This window comes from Chanodichthys erythropterus, chromosome 10, assembly GCF_024489055.1.
Source record: "Chanodichthys erythropterus isolate Z2021 chromosome 10, ASM2448905v1, whole genome shotgun sequence".
Lineage (NCBI taxonomy): Eukaryota > Metazoa > Chordata > Actinopteri > Cypriniformes > Xenocyprididae > Chanodichthys > Chanodichthys erythropterus.
In genome coordinates this window covers 3,569,719-3,593,961 of record NC_090230.1, presented here as the reverse complement: position 1 = coordinate 3,593,961, position 24,243 = coordinate 3,569,719, and the positions used below count along the sequence as shown (strand labels likewise).

The 24,243-nt window shown below is 37.0% G+C and overlaps 1 protein-coding gene across 1 annotated transcript; it reads right to left on the bottom strand.

The window, feature by feature from the left end:
• Window positions 1-7,130: 7,130 nt before the first annotated feature.
• alpi.2 (alkaline phosphatase, intestinal, tandem duplicate 2) lies at window positions 7,131-16,015 on the bottom strand. Its single transcript, XM_067395833.1, has 11 exons — window positions 15,899-16,015; window positions 15,688-15,804; window positions 14,296-14,411; window positions 14,029-14,203; window positions 12,219-12,391; window positions 11,997-12,122; window positions 11,430-11,499; window positions 11,107-11,241; window positions 10,829-11,020; window positions 9,897-10,007; window positions 7,131-8,150 (listed from the first exon to the last, which is right to left on the bottom strand). Exons 1-11 carry the CDS (start codon window positions 15,975-15,977, stop codon window positions 7,873-7,875), a joined length of 1,572 nt encoding a protein of 523 aa, XP_067251934.1. The 5' UTR covers window positions 15,978-16,015; the 3' UTR covers window positions 7,131-7,872.
• Between the last annotated feature and the right edge of the window lie 8,228 nt (window positions 16,016-24,243).

Here is a 24,243-nt window from a genome sequence, read left to right as displayed (position 1 = left end):
ACGCCATATGAAGTCGCCCACTTGAATGTGATGAGCCTGTAATCACGACTTCAGAAGTGGGAATTATGAAATTTCTGATAGCATGTGAAGGCACCAGGAGACTACAACTATGTCATTATCTTTATCCCACAATGCTCACCGTCTTCGGAATTCATAAACGCACATTTATTATTCATAGTACAGTCAGATGACGGATGAATGAACATGTAAGGCTGAAAACCACTATTGACAGTTTCTGACATTTTCAGTGCATGAGATTGTCCTGTTTTGTTGTTTGCCGGTTTGCTGGAGAATATGTGTCATATTATGTTTCTGCCGGTGGGTGCCCACACTCCATACAACACCCCGCAACGAGAACGCACGTGCAAATACATTACCAACCAAATATAAAACACTTTTTTATTCACCTCTGTTTCCATGAGCAAATGATAGGCTAACTGGTCTAAGTTACTATACACATGCAAAAAATGCCCCTTAAAACATTTTAACATTCTCATTACTCAGCAATTAATTATATTGTTAGTTTTTCAAGAGTACTGTTGTTTTCTCCGTTTGATGGTGTGCTTAATGAATTAATTCTCGTTAAAAGAAATGCACGGACTGATTACCAACCAAACAAAATTTCATACTATCCATGAACGTTGTCACCGAGTCGTGCTCTTGCTGATTTAGGCTTACCTGATGATCAGTATGCGGTTCACTAAATAAAATAATTCAATAAATAACCTAGCTATAGTGCTCAGTGCAAATGAGTACACCCCCTTTGAAAAGTAACATTTTAAACAATATCTCAATGAATACAAAAACCATTTCCAAATTGTTGACAAGATTAAGTTTAATATAACATATGTTTAACTTATAACATGAAAGTAAGGTTAATAATATAACTTAGATTACACATTTTTCAGTTTTACTCAAATAAGTGTGATGCAAAAATGAGTACACTCCACAACAAAATCTACTACATCTAGTACTTTGTGTTATCATGATCACCTGCTGGAGTACCCTGGTTAGCCACTAGTGGGCACTCCACCCCGAACTGTTTCATGATCACAGACTCCATCTCCCATAATCCTTTGTCCCAGTCATCATTGATCATTGCACACAGCTGTCACCAATGTTGTCAGAATTGTCTTCTCTTACAACACTACACTTTCTGAGAAAGAGATAGTAGATTCATGAGTGCACAGGACAAAGTCTGAGCGTGCACACGTAAAAGCAGAGCCATGAGACCAATACAACAATGCACTCTCGACATTTGTCTTTAAAAATAATAATAACAGCCTCAAATAAACTATAAAAAACTTGTGTCTGAAAGCTTCAATCATTGTTTTTATTGGTTAAAATGTATGGAGAATATCTTGTATTTTTCCATGGGTGCTAGACCATTTCGCTGGAGCATGAGCTCTTAAAGCTCCACCCTTTTCTTGAAAGGGGGCCAGGAGCACCAGCTCATTTGCATTTAAATGGATATACACAAAAATGGCAAGGTTTTGCTCACCCCCAAAAAGTGGCACTTTTAAACACATTTTTTGAGATGTGAACAGATATGTACAGGCTGCACATCACTGTAAACACTAAAACACTCATTAATTTAACCAGCAAGTGAAAACTGGTTATTTTTGCATTTTTCTAAGTAATTTTGTTCTTCCAGGTTGAAAAGCAAAGTCGAAGCAACATCACAGACTCTGACGTAGAAGTGTACATCTGGAGTGTGTGATTGGCAGTCGGTGCTGGAGAACACGGTTCTATGTCATACGGTTCTGAGCACTTCTCTGCATTTATTCATGAGAATGAACTCTTAACTCAGTGACTGCACTGTATTATGCATGAGATTGCATTACAGTGGAGAATTCAAACAACATATTACAACATGCAGAGTGTGCATAAGAGTTGTTTCTGCGCGGAATGTCGCGATGAGTTTAACAATGCTTGCAGCGTGGATCGTAGATCATATACAGAGTTTCAAGTTTTTATGGACATATTTCATATACTCTAGTGCTCTAAACATGAACCAGCACTGTGTATGCACACATTAATCATGTCTTCTTCAAATGAAATATATGTGCAAATAAGGACACTGATACAGCTGTCATGATTGCAATGACACAAGGAAATATTTTGATACACAGAAGACAATGATGTAGAATGAAAATTCAAAGAATAGTGGACAAAAAGTAAATATGCCTTTATTCTTTTTGTGTTAAACTGACACACGTTGTTTGTTCAGAGACTAATACAGAATACCATGGTAAAAGCCTCAGCAATTATTGCAACTTGAAAATTTGATATCGTCACATGCCTACTCATAAGGGAATGATGGAAGCTGGACATCCCCACACCCTTAGCTGGAAGGGCCATCCATCTTTGGAATTCCTCCAGCCTTCAGTCACACGAACTGGACACATCGGCGTCAGTGAGTCAGTGGTGTCTACTCTTGCGTTCTCCTCTCCACTTAGACATGCAGGCTCTATTTGCCACCAACTCTCTGCCAGGTCATTTCGAAGTTGGATTCCACATTGGAACTATTCATCATGAACCGGACTAACGAATTGGAAAAGTGAGGGGAGAAAGAGTCTCCTCACTTAATCTAATGGGATGTGTTGAGCGAGCTTTCAAATCCCCAGACCACCATCCTGGTTCCTTGTATATAACAGCCCATCACAGTTGGACATGATCTTCCCATCGAGGTTACGGAGTACACTGTCGCTGACTCACTATGGTCAGCTTGGAAGAACAGCCATGGAATGGCATGCTAATTAAGCAGGATCACCCTCTAAGAGGGTTTAAGATGGGATTTCCCAATTTTCCAACACCAACTGTCAAGAGCCACCGCCAAGTCAGGCCTCCCCAGGGACTGAATTTGACACCCAAATACTTCCAGGTTGTATCTGTGATGCTGGTTTGATGCTGGTCTAGAACCCATGGGGCACAGTCATTGACCGAAAATTAATGGCTGCAGGGCCTGACGTGAAAGCTACAACACTTTCTAGGTTGGACGTAAAGGCCAGGGGCGTAATATGATGTATGTGTAATGAGTTTGAACTTGACATCCACTCCATTCAAATGACCATTAACATACCATGCTTTATAATTTTGTTCTACTGATGTATTTGAATTTATGCGCAGGATTGTACCAATATGTCAACGTCAAAATCATTCTCAACGTTGTCAACACTTCTTGATGCTCTTGTTTTTGTTTTTATCAGGCCTTTCGTCATACACATCTTTGCAAAATGATTGTTCTTTCCACATTCGTGACATTCTACCCCATACGCCTGACATTGTCTTAATTTATGCAGTCGTCTACATCTCCTACATTTGTTTACAGGATGACACTTATTTTTCTCTTCACTTTTGTAATTCATCGTCATCCCCCTTTTTTTCAGAGCAATGGAGACCCGTCAGACAGATTTCTATACCTGTAAAAACAGGATAAAATGAAAAGAACGGGAGTCGGTTCTGCTCTTTCACAGCTCCTCAGTTGACATCTTTATTTAGTGCACAATCAATTTAATTAATCAAGATACATACAATTGTTTTTAAAGTTTTACTTCACATTCTGTTATCTGTGTCTTTCTTTTTTCATCACTTTAGTGTCACTGTTATCACAATAAATCACATTTTACCATTTTTCTTGCCTCATGTCTTCAATTTACCCTTTTGTTGACACCTGAATACTCCATAGACATTTTATTAACATCAATACTACTATTTATAAAGACAATATGACTTAGAATTGGATTTACTCAATATATAAAGTGTAAAAGTGTATATTTTAAACCACTTCCTTCTCAAAAATATTGTATGACACAATTTACTATTTTTTCCCCTCATAGGAGAACATAATAGAAGTAGCATTTCCTCTGATCGTTTTTCACTTTGTTTTTGACTAAATATTAAACATTATAAAATAACTAGGTTTAAAAATAAATTTTGTCAATGTGAAGTATGAAATACTCAAAAAGTCTTAAGAAAAACTACAAGTTTTCATGTGAATTAATGACAAAGAAAGCAACACACTTTCCCTTTATAATCACAGCAGCTGTCAGTCAGTGCAGCGCAAGATCAATGATTTCAGCACACTTGTAAAAAAAATTTTATTCAATTAATCTAACTAAAGTGCACAAGAAATATTTAATATATTTAAAACAAGCCCTGAATTGACCCAGCCCGCCAAAAGGAGTGTGTGAAAAAAAATTGTAATTCATTTTTTTTAACTACCTATTTTGGGGCATAATTAGAAATGCGCCGATTCATGTTGCGGCCCCTTTAAATGCTCACGCTCCCCACCCACGGAGCTCGTGCTTGCCTTAAACAGTGCAGAATCAAAGTTTACACTGCTAATATAACCCTCAAAATAGATCTTTACAAAGTGTTCGTCATGCATACTGCATGCATGCATCGGATTATGTGAGTATGGTATTTATTTGGATGTTTACATTTGATTCTGAATGAATTTGAGGCTGTGATCCGTGGCTAACGGCTAATGCTACACTGTTGGAGAGATTTATAAAGAATGAAGTTGTGTTTATGAATTATACAGACTGCAAGTGTTTAATAATGAAAATAGCGATGGCTCTGGTATCTGAATACAATACGAAACAATGGTAACTTTAACCACATTTAACAGTACACAACAGTTTACAAATATCACTAAAAATATCATGTTATTATGGATCATGTCAGTTATTATCGCTCCATCTGCCATTTTTCGCTATTGTTCTTGCTTGCTTACCTAGTCTGATGATTCAGCTGTGCACATCCAGACATTCTGCCCTTGTCTAATGCTTTGAACATGAGCTGGCATATGCAAATATTGGGGGCGTACACCCCGACTGTTAAGTAACAGTCGGTGTTATGTTGAGATTCGCCTGTTCGTCGGAGGTCTTTTAAACAAATTAGATTTATATAAGAAGGAGGAAACAATGGAGTTTGAGACTCACTGTATGTCATTTCCATGTACTGAACTCTTGTTATTTAACTATGCCAAGATAAATTAAATTTTTAATTCTAGGGCACCTTTAAATCAACAAATAGATTAAAAAGAAAACATCACTATCTTTTGGTAAACCCATGGTCAAAAAAGCACAGCCCAGGGGCCTCATTTATAAAGTGTTGAGCAGAATTCATCCTAAATTTGATCTTACAATCATTTCTCAGATGTGCGTACATGTGATTCATTGAATGAATGTACACACAGAAAAAAAGCCTACGCCTCTCTTTCAGATGTGAAATCTATAAATTGCAAATGATCTTGAACTTGTGTGCAGCTGAATGGATTCAGTTCTCTGCATTGTAAACGACACCTAATTAACATCATTTACATATAAAGGATCACCAGTCATCATCTAAATCCTTTAATTTAGAATGGTGAGCTGCAAGAATAGCTTAGATTTCCAAAAACCTGCAGTAATCTGACAAGGAAAAGTGCATATGTCTGCTCAGACACTGATGTGGTGCTAAGCACTTTTCCAAGTCAAAGGCTGTTTTTAAAATATAAGCGTTGGCATGGATTTAAGCAAAAGCACACTCTAAGATCAATTCTGTGCGTATGCACGCTTTATAAATGAGGCCCCAGTTCACTATAGATGAAGATTTCTACAGACACAGGTTTTATGAGATGACTGATGCACTGATTAACCAGAGAGAGTGAGACCAGATTGATGGTCTTTTGAGAATCCCTTAGCAAAACTAACTGAGTGCTATGAGTGCCTGAGCAAAATGATCAATTGAGTAGAGTATGAGGGTAGACTACTGTATCATGATGATCCTTTCCCGGTATGATCCACAAATTGCAGTGTTTGTTGAAAAGTGTGCGTTTGTGGTCCAGGTAAACCCTGGACATGGGTACAAAATCCCCACAAAGATGACAATATCCGAAATCCTTGTGGTGACATTTTTAGTCCCCATGAGGAAAATAGCTTGTAAATCATACATAAGTGATGTTTTTTGAAAATGTAAAAAAAAAAAAAGAAGAAGGGGGAAACGTTTTCTGTGATGGGTAGGTTTAAGGAATAGAATATACAGTGTCACGTTTTGAGTTTGTTTTGATCTGTTTTCATGTTTTTCCCTGTCTTCAGTTTCTTAGTCTAAAAATAAATATTACAAAAGGAGGTTTTTGCAGTGATGCCATGGAAGAACTTGGGCTCCTCAAAGAACCTTTCAGGCAACATTTCTTAAAGGTGCCCTCGAATGAAAAATTGAATTTATCTTGGCATAGTTAAATAACAAGAATTCAGTACATGGAAAAGACATACAGTGAGTCTCAAACTCCATTGTTTCCTCCTTCTTATATAAATCTCACTTGTTTAAAAGACCTCCGAAGAACAGGTGAATCTCAACATAACACCGACTGTTACGTAACAGTCGGGGTGTACGCCCCCAATATTTGCATATGCCAGCCCATGTTCCCAACATTATGAAAGGCATTAGACAAGGGCAGCCAGTAACGTCTGGATCTGCACAGGTGAATCAACAGACTAGGTAAGCAAGCAAGAACAATAGCGAAAAATGGCAGATGGAGCAATAATAACTGACATGATCCATGATATCATGATATTTTTAGTGATATTTGTAAATTGTCTTTCTAAATGTTTCGTTAGCATGTTGCTAATGTACTGTTAAATGTGGTTAAAGTTACCATCGTTTCTTACTGTATTCACGGAGACAAGAGCCGTCGCTATTTTTATTTTTAAACACGTGCAGTCTGTATAATTCATAAACACAACTTCAATCTTTATAAATCTCTCCAACAGCGTAGCATTAGCCGTTAGAATCAATGTAAACAATATAACAGTATACAATACTCACATAATCCGACGCATGCATGCCGCATGCATGTCAAACACTTTGTAAAGATCAATTTGAGGGTTATATTAGCTGTGTAAACTTTGTTTATGCACTGTTCAAGGCAAGCGCGAGCTCCGTGGGCGTGGAGCACGAGAATTAAAGGGCCAGTAGCCCTCATTTATAATGATGCCCCAAAATAGGAAGTTAAAAAAACATTCAGGGGACACCTTAGACTTATATTACATCTTTTTTTTAAAAAGTTCACCTTTAAAAGAAGCATGTTTTTTCTTTTTGTAAAGGAATAGCCAATTACGATGCAGTGTCAACAATGCATTTTTATTTGACAGACTTATTAGGAAATGGCATTAAGTGAAGGATGAATTTTCAGTCTCGGGTACAAAAATAAACTTTCTTGTACATTTCAGCTTCATAAGACTCACAATATCATTAATTTTCCATTCAGTTTGATACATTGTATCATTCTATTATTTGACAGACTTTTTTTAAAAGGTGCCATTTACACGTCTCAACTTACACAAAACATTAGCACAACTGATATCTTTCAAACCACTTTATTTTATTTTATTTTTTTACCTGGAGATGGCACTAGTGAATCACATTGTTCCCAATATCCACAATATTTATAATACATCATTATAGCCAGCATTGTGAAGGTAAATGTTTGAAGTATTGTTTTCAAACATAAATTAAGTCTACACAAAGGTTTATTTTTTATGTACAGTAGATTTATACAGACATTTATTGAGTGGCGTTAGAGAAATGTACAATATAAAGGTAAGTACAGTTTCTAGATGCCAGATTTTATTGCCATTTATAAATCAGTAATTGCCCACCACTTAGAGAAATAGGTGCTATAATCTCCTCTGAAATTATTCATATCCTCACAGAGGATTTAAAAGATATTTCAACAACCAAACTGTATTTGCAAACAATGTAGAAGAAGTCATCCTACTTTCCAGTTGTCTAGATAATGTTGCAGCTGGATTGGAAAAACGTGCAAATGTACTGTGATATACAAGCATGCTATAATAAAGTGCACCTCACCCCCCTTTAGTCACATTATATTAGGGCTGTGAGTGAGGACAGCAAGCTCAATATCAGAACCAGGAGGCTGAACTGAGTGCATAGTTGTCCAGAGTGTTCTAAACTTTCTAGCAGGCAGTCAGCATATGGCTCAATACAGGCAGCATAAGCCATAGCATGAGGTATGTAACTCTGCTCTTGGACTCCGTGGAAGAGGTGGGCCATTGGTCCTTTGGCAAAAATTGCAACATCCTCAGAACCATGAGTTTCTGAATCAAGAGGTACAGCAGCCTGCTGAAGATAGTCATCACTGCCTGGGAACAACAGTCAAATATTAATTAATTATCTTATACAGTTATAAATTACTGATTTGTTTTATGATATTTTACTGCAATCAGCAACATACACCATAAATTTCAGTGTGTTCCTAGCTCATACAAACTATTACAGATTACTTTTATTATATAGTATTATTTATATACTTGTCAGGGTTCTGTTCTGTTCTTTGTGTTTTGGTTCTGTTTTCCCTGTGCCTGTCATTTGTCCCAGTTTCCAAGTGTCCCTGATTAATAATTTAATTGACCTGTTCTGTTCATTATCTCATTACTTCTCCTTGTTATTTAAAAGGCACAATATGTACTTAAAATGGAAAAGTTTTTTCTTTGTACAGATGCCATTTGACATTTGTACTGGCTACTGTATACAGGGCACCATACAGATTTTATCAAATAATTTTATGATTAGAACTGATTAGTTAGTACTGGCTGCAGATCTTAATTGTTGGCTATTTTAATATCCATGTAGGCTTGCTTAGTTGGGGACACTTAATATTCAACAATATTATTGAGCTGACTGCACTGACACTATTTTATGAGAACTGAACTGAGCTGGTTCATGATATCACTGGAGAGCTGCCTTATACTTTTGTTAAGTCTGACGTCATGCGGCAGTGCTTCCAGGTCCAAACGCTCTATCTCATACAACAAGAAAAACAACAAACGGTGCTAATATACACACATGATGTTGTGTAATACTACCAAAAAATTATAATCATAACCTTTATCTCCATACCAAAATCCCAGATGGCCAGACAGTGATTCATCTTATAAATAATTAAAATATTAATGTCTGTGATGCTGTAAACACAGAGACTGTTGTGTTGACTGTAAGTATTTTAAATATTTAACTTTTTAAAATGTTAAATGTCTAATATGAATAAATAGTGCTCATAAATGGCTGTTGAGATGGCATTCTCAAGTGAAACGAGCCAGGGCTAGGACCTAGAAACGGCGTTCCTTACATCACGATTTAACAAGCGGATAGCCTTACTAATTTAATAAGTGATGACCTTTACAACAGAACTGAATCAACACTGAACTGACTTCAGCTGAACAATGAAATGCTGCTTTACAGACGAATTGAACTACACTATGTTTGCATCATTGAATCATTCTTTTTTGAAGCTATCTGTATTGTATAAAGTGCTATAAAAATAGAGGTAAAAAAATATGTTTTAATACATTTTTTGTCACTTTTGGAGCTTTAATTTAGTCTCCATTCAATATTATTATATGGTAAAGAGCAGCCTGGAGATTCTACTAAACTTCTTTTGTGTTTCATTCAACAGAGAGAAAATCTATATTTGGAACAACATAATAAAATAATTTTAATTTTTGGATGAAGTATATCTTTAGGCCTGGTTTTACAGACAGGGCTTAGCCTAAGCCAGAATAAGGCCTTAGTTCATTTAGGATATTTAAATAGCTTTTATAAACGTACACTAGAAAAAAAAATCACTGGTGTGCATCTTGAGACAAAACAACAGCACTGACATATTTTAAGATGTTGTCAATACAAGTTGCAACAACTCAATCATGCGTTTTAATCTAGGACTAGCTTAAGCCTTGTCTGTGAAATCGGGAGTTAATGTGTTACTGTGTTTGCAGTAACACAAATGACCACAAGATGGGGCATCTGTATTTTCAAAACACAGCTTGTGCCATGCACTTAAAAGTCTCTTCTTCACCTGAGGGGAAAACAATTAAACTCATAAAACTTACCTGAGATTGTATCATTCATGTCGGGACGAGTTCCAATCGGGTATCCTGGACCATTTCCATAAAGTGCATTAGTAAAGCTCTTACCATCTTCAGCTTTTGAATAGGAAGTGCCTAAAAGACAAAGAAGTAAAAAAGTTGTTTTTAATCCCAATACCCTAAAATTGTTCTTGTTTTTGAGAAAAAAATACTACTTGGAAAATATTTTAATATAATTGGCCTCATTCAGAAAACCTGGATAACTTTCTTTCTTCTGTAGAACATAAGTGAAGATATTTAGAATTTTTTAAAAAATATATATGTTTGCCCTACAATAAAGTCAACAGGGTCCAAAACAACAAAACATTGAAACCCTCTGATTTTCTATGTATAAAAAGCCCCCTGATTCACCCCCCCTCCCTTCTTTTGTTTTCCACAGAACAAAGTCTTAAGACAGGGACAAACCAAGCCGATGAACTAGTGACGACAAAAGCAGACTACGGGGTTGGCTCACGTCGGCAGCGTCTGGGTCTAAAGTTGCCCTGACACACCAAACTGATGCTCGACAGCCGACGGCCAAAGTCCGTTCTGCGCCTGCGTAAGAAGAAATGCCTTTCCGTGCCAGCAGGTGGCAGTAGCTGAACAGCCAATCAGAATGATCAGATGGCTCGATTGACCGACGAGCTCCGACACTGATTCAACATGTCGAAATGGCCGAAAAAAAGCCAACTTCAGCCAACGGTACGGAGAGAAAACTAAGTCGGCCGACGAACAAAAACTGCCGACTGTCGGCTTGGAGTGTTCCTGCCTTTACAAGTTAAAAACTAAAAGATTGTGAGTAAATGATGACAGAATTTTCATTTTTGAGTGAACTGTCCCTTTAAGCTATACAGTCATTTCAAAAGTTGTGATGATACAGATCATTTTGATATTGATATGAATCTGAATTTGCCTACCTAGCACAGGATTGCCCCTGTAAGAGTAGCCACCGAAAGAAAACACATGGGAATGGTCAGCAGTCACCACGGACAAGGTGTCAAGTTCACTTGTCAGCTCAGCTGCCCGTCCAATGGCCCTGTCAAATTCCACAGCCTCAGTCAAAGCGTACTTCGCCTGGCCTGCATGATGGCCATGATCTATTCTCCCACTTACAGGAAAGAAAACACACAAAAATAAGTACACTCCACACATCTTAAGGGTTACACAATGAAAATAACATGTAATATCCTCTTATCTTCCACAAAGAGGTAGAATCCTTTAGAGTTTTTGCGAAGAATCTTGATGGCTTTTTCCACCATCTCTGTCAACGATGGGTCCATTGAAGGGTCTCGTTCCAACTCGTACCTAGTGTCCTTTGGCTCAAAAAGCCCTAAGCACAACAATGAAATCAACAGTATTAAACCACATTGAGAATCTCTGAAAATCAAAACATTGAGAATAACATTGAGGTAAAAAAGGATGACCACTGATATGATTTTATACTGTATGATCAAAATAATAGGTGGAATTTTCGCAAATAGACTCTTCAAATAGAGCAAATAGAGAAGGAGGACTTACCCATCAAGTAATCAGTTTGTTCCTCTTTGACAGCATCAAAGTCTTTTTTATTCCACACATATTTGGAATTCTAAAGAAATTAGGGTTGTTAAAGGTATAGTTCATCCAAAAATACCTGTCATTATTTACTCATCTTCATGTTGTTCTATATATATATATGGCTAACTTACTTCCACAGAACACAAAGGGAGATTTTAGGAAATATATGAACCAACCACATCTGCACTTGGAATGAATGGGAATGGATAGATTGCTTCACACATTATAGACCGCTTTGGTTGTGTCAAGTTTCACATCAATCATGACATGGAGTTGGTTCTTGTGACAAATTGAACATGAATGAGATTCGCAAACGGAGCAAGATTTGCAATAATACTGATTTGAATTTCTACTAAAATTTCCTCAATCACTTTTATTGTATGGAAAAGAGCAACTAGAACATTCTTATAAACATCTCCTTTTGTGTTCCATGGGAAACAAAGCAAATTTAGTTCCGAAACTTAATGAGGGTAAATAAATGACGACCGAATTTTAATTTTTAATGTATTATGGAGGTGTTTGACTTACTTTTCTGTTTTTTAACCACTCTTGAATGAGATCTGTTTTGTCTTGTCGGCTCCCTGTAACTGTGGAGTATTCAGGATCAAAGGTTTCCTTGGGAAACATGTACTGTCTTCCACCACCTAAAATAACCTACAATAAAATTATAGAGGGATTTCAGATTGATAGTTTGCTCTATAGTTGACAACTTATCTATAGTTCAATGTTCTGTGAGGGTTATGGCCTTACGTTTATATCAGTATTATGGATGAGCTGGTATGCAATGTCCTTGCATCCCCCTGTAATAGCTTCAGAGGTCAGCTCTTTATCACTGTACCAGCCTCTTTCAGGAGAGTGGGAGTAACTGGCAGCGGGTGATGCATGCTGAACACGTGTCGTGGTTACTATGCCAACAGACTTCCCTGGAAAATATGAAACCAGTCCTTTGGATAAGGTATTTGTTACAAGGAAATTACATAAATTGTATTGTCTTCAATAAGTTTAGTATTGTGTCACAGATAAGAGTTCAGCCTCAACTGCTCATTTAACCATAAAAGACATAAATGAAAGTACATCGGGTTCAAAGTCATGATGTTGATGAATACATTTTTCCAACAAACTGTTTGAAAATGAGTCAATAGTTCAAAGTTTGCCTGCAATCAAAAGATTTATTTTTTTATTTAATTTGTTTTAAAAACAACTGGCATACAAGTAGACAACCTTAGGGTTAATTTTTCACATCTTGCTTAATAGAAAGAAAATAGTGATAATTGTCAGAAATAAAGTACCAGTTATGAAAAAGTCGCTATTCAGAGAAATAAAGTTGAAATTACGAGATATAAAGTTCAAATTTTGATATGTGAAGTCTCAATTGCAAGAAATAATGCAACTGTGACATTTACTGTGAAGTTACAGTTATGAGAAATAAAGTTAAAATGACAAAATAGAAGTTTCAGATTATGTGATATGAAGTTGAGATTTTGGTAAAGTCACAATGACAAAAAATAAAGTTGGAATTGTGAGGTATAAAGTCGTAATGATTAGAAATAAAGTCGCAATTATGAAAACTAAAATGTTAGTTGACATAGAAAGTCGCTATTGTAAGAAATGAATTTGAAATTGTGATGTTTATTGAATAGTTAGGACTACTGCAGCCTTCAAGTGCTATCGGAATTATCGTAAATACGAGTTTCCTAGGTAAAAATTGCACATGAACGCCCTCTGATGTTGTGTTTACCATTGGGAAGTTCAGAAATTATTTTTATATCCAAATTCCTAAGATGGCCATGCCATAAACTTTACCCACGGTGGACTGGAGCGCTAATGCTGTGACAGGTACGATTTATTAGCTGTTGTTTTTCCCCCCACAACAGCTAGATCCGTCTTCTCATTGATGTAGAGCATATTTACATATATGAATAATCATTTGAAGAGTATTGTATGCTTTATACACAGCGGAAATAAGGCTATTTTTGCTGTGTTTAAAACATACAGTAAGCTTTCAAGGATTATTCAAATATGTGAACATGCACTAGGCTACATTAATGACAAGACAAGACAGATCTACGGACGGATCAGTGTTGAGTCATTTGACAGATATTACATCGTCAGCAAGTGGACTGTCTAGATAGCATCATGAATTTTTATATGGTTGTCAGTGCATGGGACACTAAATATAATTTTGTTTCAATAAGATTTTCCAGGCAAGAATAGACCGGGTATCTTCCATGATTCCTGTTCATTCCGACAACAAAGCACTTGAATGCATCAAGCTCGACAAGCCACTATTGTTTCGAGAAAAAGTTGAAATTGTGATAAATAAAGTTGAAGTTATGATATGTGAAATTGCTTTTGTGAGAGAGTCACTATTTTTTTTTTTCTCAAATAGATGTGTATTCCATATGTACCCACCAGTCCCTATTTTATCTGTTCTGAAGTTCTCTTTAGATGCAAAAAACACTTCAAAAGAACTGAAAATCTCTGTTCTAAAAATCTCTGGGAAAGTTCAGCTCATTAATGGGTTAACACGGTCCTGGTATTTGGTCTTCCCTGTCATTACCTGCCATCTTTGCCTGATGAAGAATTGATTTGACCTCGTTGCCTTTAGCGCTGTTGCAGTTTTTGCGGCGTGCGGCTGCACTGAGACCCAGAGTGCCATAGTTTGCCTTCACACCACAATGATATGCAGTGGCTGTTGCTGCACTGTCAGGCATCTGCTGATCAACATTGTAGGTCTACACAGGGGGGGAAAAAAAACAGACAACAACATTATTAAGAGTATTCAAGTGTATCAATCTCTTCTATTTAGCCAGTGAGTTTTCTGCACCTTGGAGAGAGCCAGATGAGGGAATGTGTCCATGGCCAGAACACTCTCCTCTCCTGTCTTTCCTTCCATCTGTCCCTTCATGATTCTTGCTGCGGTTACAGTGCTGATTCCCATGCCTTATCAATGGCCAAAAACAATAGGTTACACAACTTTAAGGCACACAAGTATACAAAACACATGTATTATTTGAAAAAACCTATCAGAGTGTGTCTTTAGAGTGATTTAAACTGCATGATTCATTTATGATTTATTGATAATCTTAGTCCATACAGTAATATTATACATTTGATCTTTATTAAATATAACAACTTTTTGGTTTATCCATAAGTTTTATAACTTTGAATAGGCACAATTGACTATACCTACAAGTGGACTTCACAGTAAATGATACGATTATCTAATCTAAAGCTGGTTTTGCATTTTTTTTTTCCTGTCCTTTATGATTATTGCATGTTAGATTGTGACCCTAGTGATATTTTAGGTAAAAGACAAGGTAGACTGTGCGACGTGAACTGTCATTTATGTCAGACTATCTGATACGTATCTTAGGACTTTGATCACAATTGACAGTGGTGACTGGGTGATCATCTTCATTTACACATGAAATTTAAAGTACACCTCATAAACCCAAGGCCCTGTGCTAATGTTCATTGTGTAAGTGTAATTTGTAATAAGTTGTAATAAGTGTTTCACCTTAATAACAGTGCTTGCTGATGCCAAGAATGATAATTAAAACTATAAAGTTTTAATAATTGTTCTATGAGAATAGTCAAGTCCAAACCGCAGCTATAATGATAATGATACAGGGGAATGATATTGTTGGAATCAGTGTTATTATATTATTTATTAATACTTTGAATTAGCTTTTATTTTTGTCTATTACATATTCATTTTACTTTAGGTTTAGTAGTTTCTTATGTGCTTGTCATTTTTATTAGAGTTTTAAATATTTCTATTTAGCTTTAATTTATTTATATTTCAGTTTAAGTTCAAACAATTTTAGTACTCAAACTTATTTCAGTTAAAATTTTTACATTAGATTTTTTTTTCATCATATTCTGTTTTATTTCACCTTTATTTCAATGACCACAGACCTGTTTTTTTTTCCCAGCTGATAAACTATAAAAATACCAACAGCCAATGAGAATCCACCTGACTTTAAAGAGCTCAAGCATTCAAAGTGGCAGATGACATAATAGCAGCATGCACTTATAATAAACAGATGTAGTTATTGTTATGTTTATCTTTATAATTTATGATGTAAACGGCCTTTATGCTGTCCGAAATTAATTAGTGGCTCAGATTTATTGTAATGGCAAATATGTTCTGTTCCAAACAACTGCTAATTTTGATGAATTCACAAAATCTGTCTAAATTGTGGGTCTAACTCACCATCTCCAAGGAAGAGGATAAGATTTTTAGCACGGTGCCTGTTGAACGTCATGGAGAGGGATGCATGAAGAGCCTTTTTACCCTTGTTATACCAAAAGTTTGGGTTCTGCTCCTCCTCTTCAAATTAATTCCAGAAAAGAAACATCATTTCATTTTCTTTGTTTAGAAAAATAGAATAAAGAATAACTGTAAACTGTGAAATGGCACTTACCAGGAGTAACGGAGAAACATCCATCAAAACCTACTAAAACAAATATTCCAATAATCAGAAGGGTCTGTGCAGTGGCCATGGTTTGTGTGACTGCAGCAACACTGACAGCTCTGTCAGTCTTGCTGATGCTCTTCTGTTTATAGTCTTCTCTCAGACCAAAGGTTATTTAGTTCCCAGTCACTTTTTTGCAACGTGAACTGTTAATCATTCATGATCAGATGAAGTGATTTGAATATGATGATATGAATACTGATCTAAAAACTGCACTGGTCTACAGTAGAGGATTAGGGCCAAGCAATAATAAAAAAATAAAACCATCTTGAGATTAAAGTTGTTAAATTTCGAGAAAAAACTCTTTAAATTTCGAGAAAAAAGTCTAGATAAAATTTTGAGAATAAACTCATTAAATTATGAGAAAAAAGTTGTTAAATTACGAGAACAAATTCGTTAAATTATGAGAAAAATGTCGTTAAATTTCGAGAAAAAAGTCGAGATAAAATGTTGAGAATAAACGAATTTGTTCTCATAATTTAACAACTTTTTTCTCGTAATTTAATGACTTTATTCTCATAATTTAATAACTTTATTCTCAACATTTTATTTCGACTTTTTTTTTAATTTAACGACATTTTTCTCATAATTTAATGAATTTGTTCTCATAATTTAATGACTTTTCTCTTGTAATTTAATGACTTTATTCTCAATATTTTTTTTCGACTTTTTTCTCGAAATTTAAAGGTGCCCTTGATTCAAAAATGTTATTTACCTCGGCATAGTTAAATAACAAGAGTTCAGTACATGGAAATGACATACAGTGAGTCTCAAAGTCCATTGTTTCCTCCTTCTTATATAAATCTCATTTGTTTAAAAGACCTCCGACGAACAGGCGAATCTCAACATAACACTGACTGTTACGTAACAGTCGGGGTGTACGCCCCCAATATTTGCATATGCCAGCCCATGTTCCCAACATTATGAAAGGGATTACACATCTGGATCTGCACGGCTAAAACATCAGACTAGGTAAGCAAGCAAGAACAATTGGGAAAAATGGCAGATGGAGCAATAATAACTGACATGATCCATGATATCATGATATTTTTAGTGATATTTGTAAATTGTCTTTCTAAATGTTTTGTTAGCATGTTGCTAATGTACTGTTGGTTAAAGTTACCATCATTTCTTACTGTATTCACTGAGACAAGAGCCGTCACTATTTTCATTTTTAAACACTTGCAGTCTGTATAATTCATAAACACAACTTCATTCTCTATTAGGTTGTTAAGTCTGACGTCACGCGGCAGCACTTCCGGGTCCTAACGCTCTATATACCACAAGAAAACAACAAATGGTGCTAATATACACACACGAAGTGGTGTAATACTACAAAAAATATATAATTACAATCTTTATCTCCATATCAAAATTCCAGATGGCCAGACAATGATTCATCTTTTATAAATCATTAAAATATTAATATCTGTGACGCTGTGAGCACGGAGACTGTTGTGTTGACTGTAAGTATTTAAAATGTTTAACTTTTTTAAATGATTGATGTTTAATATGAATAAATAGCGCTCATAAACGGCCGTCGATAGCATTCTCAAGTGAAACGAGTCGAGGCTTGGACCCGGAAACGGCGTTCTTTACGTCACAACTTAACAAGCGGATAAATCTCTCCAACAGTGTATAATGTTAGCTTTAGTCACGGAGCACTATCAAACTCATTCAGAATCAATGTAAACATTCAAATAAACACTGTACTTATGCGATTAGACGTGCTGCATGACAAACACTTTGTAAAGATCCATTTTGAGGGTTAAATTAGCTGTGTGAACTTTTTTATGTTGTTTAAGGCAAGCGCAACTCTTGGGGCATGGAGCACCAGATTTAAAGGGGCCGCGTACACTGAATCGGCTCATTTATAATGATGCCCCAAAATAGGCAGTTAAAAAAATGAATTAAAAAAAATCTATGGAGTATTTTGAGCTGAAACTTCACAGACACATTCAGGGGACACCTTAGACTTATATTACATCTTTTAAAAAGAAAAAAGTTCTAGTGCACCTTTAATGAGTTTTTCCTCGTAATTTAATGAGTTTATTCTCAACATTTTATCTCGACTTTTTTCTTGAAATTTAATGAGTTTTTTCTCATAATTTAATGAGTTTATTCTCAACATTTTATCTCGACTTTTTTCTTGAAATTTAACAAGTTTTTTCTCGTAATTTAATGAGTTTATTCTCAACATTTTATTTCGACATTTTTCTCGAAATTTTACAACTTTAATCTCGAGATGGTTTTATTTTTTTATTAATGCTTGGCAAGGGGTTGGATATATTAGGCAGCAAGTGACCAGTCAGTTCTTAAATTTCATGAAAAAATGAAAAATGGGCAAGAAAAAAGATCTGAGTGACTTTGACAAAAGCCAAATAGCGATGGCTAGAGCATGGGACATGCATCAAACAGGAAGCTGACCGTGAAATGCATGAACTGAGGAAAATGACATGCTTTTGGTAGTTTTAATAATAAGGTCTTAAAATTGTCATAGCTACTACAAACGTTTGATAGAAACATGAATATGATGCACTACTGCTACAAAATCAGTAAAAACAATTGTTAATATCATGTTTCTATTTTGTCCCATCCACCCAAACACAAAATGTATAATTTTGGGTGATTGGGACAGTGCTTAAATGCTTTGCTAATTAAGAAAATGATTAGCCTTGCAATAGAGAACCATTGTTTATGCTCTATATGCTCTATATTCTGAAAATAGAAACATTATAGTTAATCTCTTTTTATTTTATTTTTTATTTATTTTTTATTTTTTTACTGATTGCAGTAATAATTTTACTGCTGCAGTAATGAAAGGTTTGACTTTTGGACTTCAAACCTTCTTTTGATGGATTTCAACTAAATAAAGTTGAACAAACATAAACATGGACTCTTAATGATGATGAACAGAAAAGGAAATATTGCATATAAAATGATATCAAAGTATGAACTGTGCAATACAAATATGCTTAAACTACCCTAAATCAATGGAAAGACGTGCTGTCCCAATCACCCAAACGTTACCAAACAAATGGTTTTGCTCAGTTTGCAGAAAAGTGTATGTCGTACATCCTTTCATTATAATATACCATCGTTTCCTCCTCAAATGGATAGGCTAGTTAACATCTTCAGTATTACAGAAATGTATCATGTGTTGAGCTGATGTTTTTCATTTTAGACAAATTCAAAAACTGTCCCAATCACCCTTTTAATTCACCCTAGAAAATAAATAATAATAAAAAAAGAATAAACGGTTAAAAGAAAAAAAAGTCAACTTTCAGATTAGCGATTGTTTCCTTGAACATGTTTTGTTATTTACCCAACATTCGTTTTATTAATTAAATTATTTATCTTCCTCGCACATTTAATTCATTGTGTATTTATTTATGCAGGAATATGTGGAATTATTGTGTATTTATTTACACATTTATTTATTTATGTACAATTTTGTGGATTTATTTATTCAGGTATATATTTATTGTTTTTGCAGGTTTCGTCCTCCATAAAAGATATGATTGTAAAATACATGACGAACGTCATCCTCCACTCCTTCATTAGTAAAATCACAAATGGGCTTTATTTCGATGACGCATTAGTGATACTGAAAGCTGATTGGCTTGATGGTTATATATGCGGAAAAGAACCAAAAATTAAAAATTATATTTTTATATTTATGAAAGAAAACGTCCAAATTAAGTTTGAAAAAGGCAATAAATGTGTTCCGATTCGACGTGCGCTCACGCGCTCTTCTCATGTGCGCGTGCCTGCATGCGATGAGTTGCTATAGCGACGCGTGTTATGAATTCTGACTGAATATATACACTCGAACCGATCACTGTCTGTTGGTTGAGAGACGAGGCGAATTTACAGACTTTTGCAGAGCATTTTCTGTGCGAATCTTGTGACTTTGAAGCTGTTGGAGGATTTCCGAGAGGAGACTTTTATTCTAGAAGACATCGCAGGATATATCCTTTTTATATAAAGTTATATTTTTCCTGTTATTTTTGAGGATATTTTTATTTTATTTTTCTTCTCTTAGTTTAGAAGGAGTTTGTTTTTAATTTCTTTTTTTATTATTATTAATTAATTCTCGTTTTGTTTTATTTTTTTATTTTCTGTGGAGGAGTATTTCTGAGGAGAGTTGTATTTTATTGTATTGCATTTTGTATTGTATTTTGTATAGTTTTTATTGCAGATTGCAGGAAGATGTCGATGGCTCACATGATGGGTGAAAGAGGAGGCGAGTGCTTTAGTTTTTCACTTGTTTATGGTATGGTATGATGTACAATGATTGCCTAAATTAATGTGAACAAAATTGTGCCAGGTAACCCATTTGATCCCCCAAGTGATCAGATGAATTTGATTCCTTGCATATGAAATAAACGCTTCAATTTGAGTAACTAAAGTAACAATTTGTAATTGACCCACTGACATTGATTATTGATACAACATAACTAACTATGTGATGTTTGGAGACCCAGTTCTGATGATCAGGATCCGCTGCCAGACCCGACATAGACACAGAGCCAGGAGCTTCCTGGATATTTAACACCTCTGTCTTCTGAGTCGGCTGTTTCTATGTCCGCAGGTCAGGCTGTCAGGTTCGCCGACAGCTTCGATGGATGGCTGTGCCCTCCGCTGCCAGGTCAAGTTCCTGTCGAACCAAAGGAGACGTTACGTGGCCTAACTGCCCAGGGTGCCATGAAGGCTTCTCCTGTGAGCGAGAGCTCAACAGGTGAGATTGAAATAAGGCCGGGCGGTGTAAAGTAGACAGATCAATGGTAATTGCGCTGTCTGACACACACCCGAAACACGCACACAGAAATCCTCTTCTCAGACGCCATTATAACGTTGCTTAATTTGATGTCAGAGATGTTTCTAATAGTTGTGTTTTCAATTGTTTTCTTAATTTCAGAAAAACCTACAGAACGCAGGAAGAGGAAACGAATTCTTTCTTTCCTCAACAGGCCGTGGAAGGCGATGAAGAGTCCTTTCCGGTGCTGTTGCCCCTGTAGTGATGTGGATGTTGTGGAGCCTTTTGTCCCTTCACCAGATCTGGAGCCAGAGTCTGATCCCGAGCCACCGTCATCTGCTCCAGATCACTCCGGTGTCAAGCCAAGTAATGGTAAGTCGGCAGTGGTTATTTCTCCAACGTTATTTTGTCAGTTTTATTTTCCCCATTTTAATATGATTTTTTCGACACAACCAGCACTGATATTTTTTAAATAAAACAGTTGTTTTTCTTCCTTTCAGAAAAACCTACAGAACGCAGGAAGAGGAAAATAATTCGTTCTTTCCTCAACAGGCTGTGGAAGGCGATGAAGAGTCCTCTCCGGTGCTGTTGCCCCTGTAGTGATGTGGATGTTGTGGAGCCTTTTGTCCCTTCACCAGATCTGGAGCCAGAGCCTGATCCCGAACCACCGTCACCTGCTCCAGATCTGGAGCCAGAGTCTGATCCCGAGCCACCGTCACCTGCTCCAGATCTGGAGCCAGAGTCTGATCCCGAGCCACCGTCACCTGCTCCAGATCTGGAGCCAGAGTCTGATCCCGAGCCACCGTCACCTGCTCCAGATCTGGAGCCAGAGTCTGATCCCGAGCCACCGTCACCTGCTCCAGATCTGGAACCAGAGCCTGATCCCGAGCCACCGTCACCTGCTCCAGATCTGGAGCCAGAGTCTGATCCCGAGCCACCGTCACCTGCTCCAGATCTGGAACCAGAGCCTGATCCCGAGCCACCGTCACCTGCTCCAGATCTGGAGCCAGAGTCTGATCCCGAGCCACCGTCACCTGCTCCAGATCTGGAACCAGAGCCTGATCCCGAGCCACCGTCACCTGCTCCAGATCTGGAGCCAGAGTCTGATCCCGAGCCACCGTCACCTACTCCAGATCTGGAACCAGAGCCTGATCCCGAGCCACCGTCACCTGCTCCAGATCTGGAGCCAGAGTCTGATCCCGAGCCACCGTCACCTGCTCCAGATATGGAGCCAGAGTCTGATCCCGAGCCACCGTCACCTGCTCCAGATCTGGAGCCAGAGCCTGATCCCGAGCCACCGTCACCTGCTCCAGATCACTCCGTCGTCAAGCCAAGTAATGGTAAGTCGGCAGTGGTTATTTCTCCAATGTTATTTTGTTTTATTTTCCCCATTTTAATATGATTTTCTCGACACAACCAGCACTGATATTTTTTTTAAATGAAACAATGGCTCTAGCAATCTCATATTTCTTAGATTTTACTGTTTGTTTTTCAGAGTCCTTTCGGTCTCTGTATAACGTGGGAAAGATGCTTGGATCCGGAGGATTTGGCAGGGTGTACGAGGGAACGCGCAAATTTGATGGCAAAAAGGTAAAACTTACCGAATTGTACAAACATTTTGCTCTTGCATGCATCAAAACATATTTAAAACAATTTACACCAACGGTTTAATACTTAGTGCAAGATCAGGTGCTTGAATACTGTTATGATTTTTGTTGTTGTTGTTTTTGTTTTTTGCAGGTCGCCATCAAGCAGATGCTCAAGATTAACAACGATCGTTATCTTCATATTGTAAGTTGGCCAAAGCCTGAATATGTATTTAGTTGTTTAAGTGCAGATTACTTTAGTTGATACACCTGTAGGAAGCATCAGGTGTGAATGTGATTGACAAATAAGCCTAGAGGCACCAAATATCTTTGAGCTGAAAAGCCTCTTTTGAACGTATCTAAAAAGATCAAAGAAAAGTACATTTAAAAATGGACATGTTTTCTTCAGATTTTTACCCAGCTAACCTTCTGTCTACTACTTTTCTCTAGCCTGGGCACCCCAAACCTCTCGTTACCGAAGTGGCGCTGCTGCTGATGATGAGGCGAGAACCCATAAGCCCCTACGTCATACATCTATACGAGTGGTTTGAACATCCTCAAACGTTCAATCTCGTTATGGAGTACCCGGAACCCTGCGAGAGCCTGCATGACTTCATCACCCGTAACCCTCGACTGTGTGAACCAGCCGCACAGATCATCGTGCTACAGGCTATGATGGCGCTACTACACTGCATCGAGCGTGGTGTTTTTCACCATGACATCCATGCTCGGAATTTCCTGTTGAACAAAGACACGTTTCGTCTCAAGCTGATAGACTTTGGCTGCGGTCAGCTATTTAGTAGTGATGGCTACGAGAGCAAATTATACATCGGTGAGTATTTTGGGAGTGTGGAAACCTGAATGTAGTGACTTACTAATTATTTGTTGCTTGAAAATGTGCAAATGTCTTGCTTACAGGAGCACCGGCTTACTGCCCACCTGAAGTCCTGACCAAACCTCGCTTCCACGCCGTCCCAACAAATGTCTGGGCCCTAGGAGTCTTGTTGTACAAGATGGTGAACGGACGTTGTCCTTTTCACAGTAGAAGAGAAATCACACAGGCCAAAATTACATTTCATAACTCCACATTATCCGAAGGTGAGTGAATAATATTGATAACACTGATAAACACGCATGAAGCAAAGGCTCTGTACAGAAACAGTTAAAGGTGAAGTATGTAAGATTTTTTTTACAAAGCATCTTGCTCCCGTTCAGAAAGACACATTTTCAGTAAGACAAATGCAACGCAGCTAAACGTAGTCCTAATATGCTGGACCTGAATAATGCCTTCACAAGAACCAGTAAGAGCTGAGTTTGTGATGTTCCATTTGGGGAAGACACTGTGCACGGAAGGGGCCTTTCGAAAATATGCTTTATTTTGTAAGAAACGACATACTTCACTTTTAAAGTAAAAATAAGGACCATTTTCCATGCTATTTTCATAGATGCCAAGTCACATGGTCAGGACTAACCAGCTCTCTCCTTATTAAAATTTGTATAGAATGTGCAGATCTGATTATCCAGTGCCTAGCCCGGGATCCCACTAAACGGCCGACGTTAGAGCAGATGTTTCAGCATGAATGGATTACAAGTGATCTAGATTGGGGAAGTTCAGGAGATTCAATCCGTCTGTGATTTCAGGTGCGAGGAAGTGTAACAGACAGAGTAGGATTATTATCACGTGTCTTCAATTCTGGATCATTTGCAGTGAGGTGTTCATTGTAATGTTCTTGTTATAGTCAAGTCAAGTCAAGCTCATTTATATAGCGCTTTATACGATACAGATTGTTTCAAAGCGGCTTTGTGGTAATAAACAGGAAAATAACAGAATCAGTGGTGCAAACAGAAAATATAAAATTGTTCATGAGTTGACTTGTTCATATGATCTTTGTATTGGACAGGAAATAACATACTTGCTGTCCTTGGTGGAAGACTTGACCCGAAGCCTG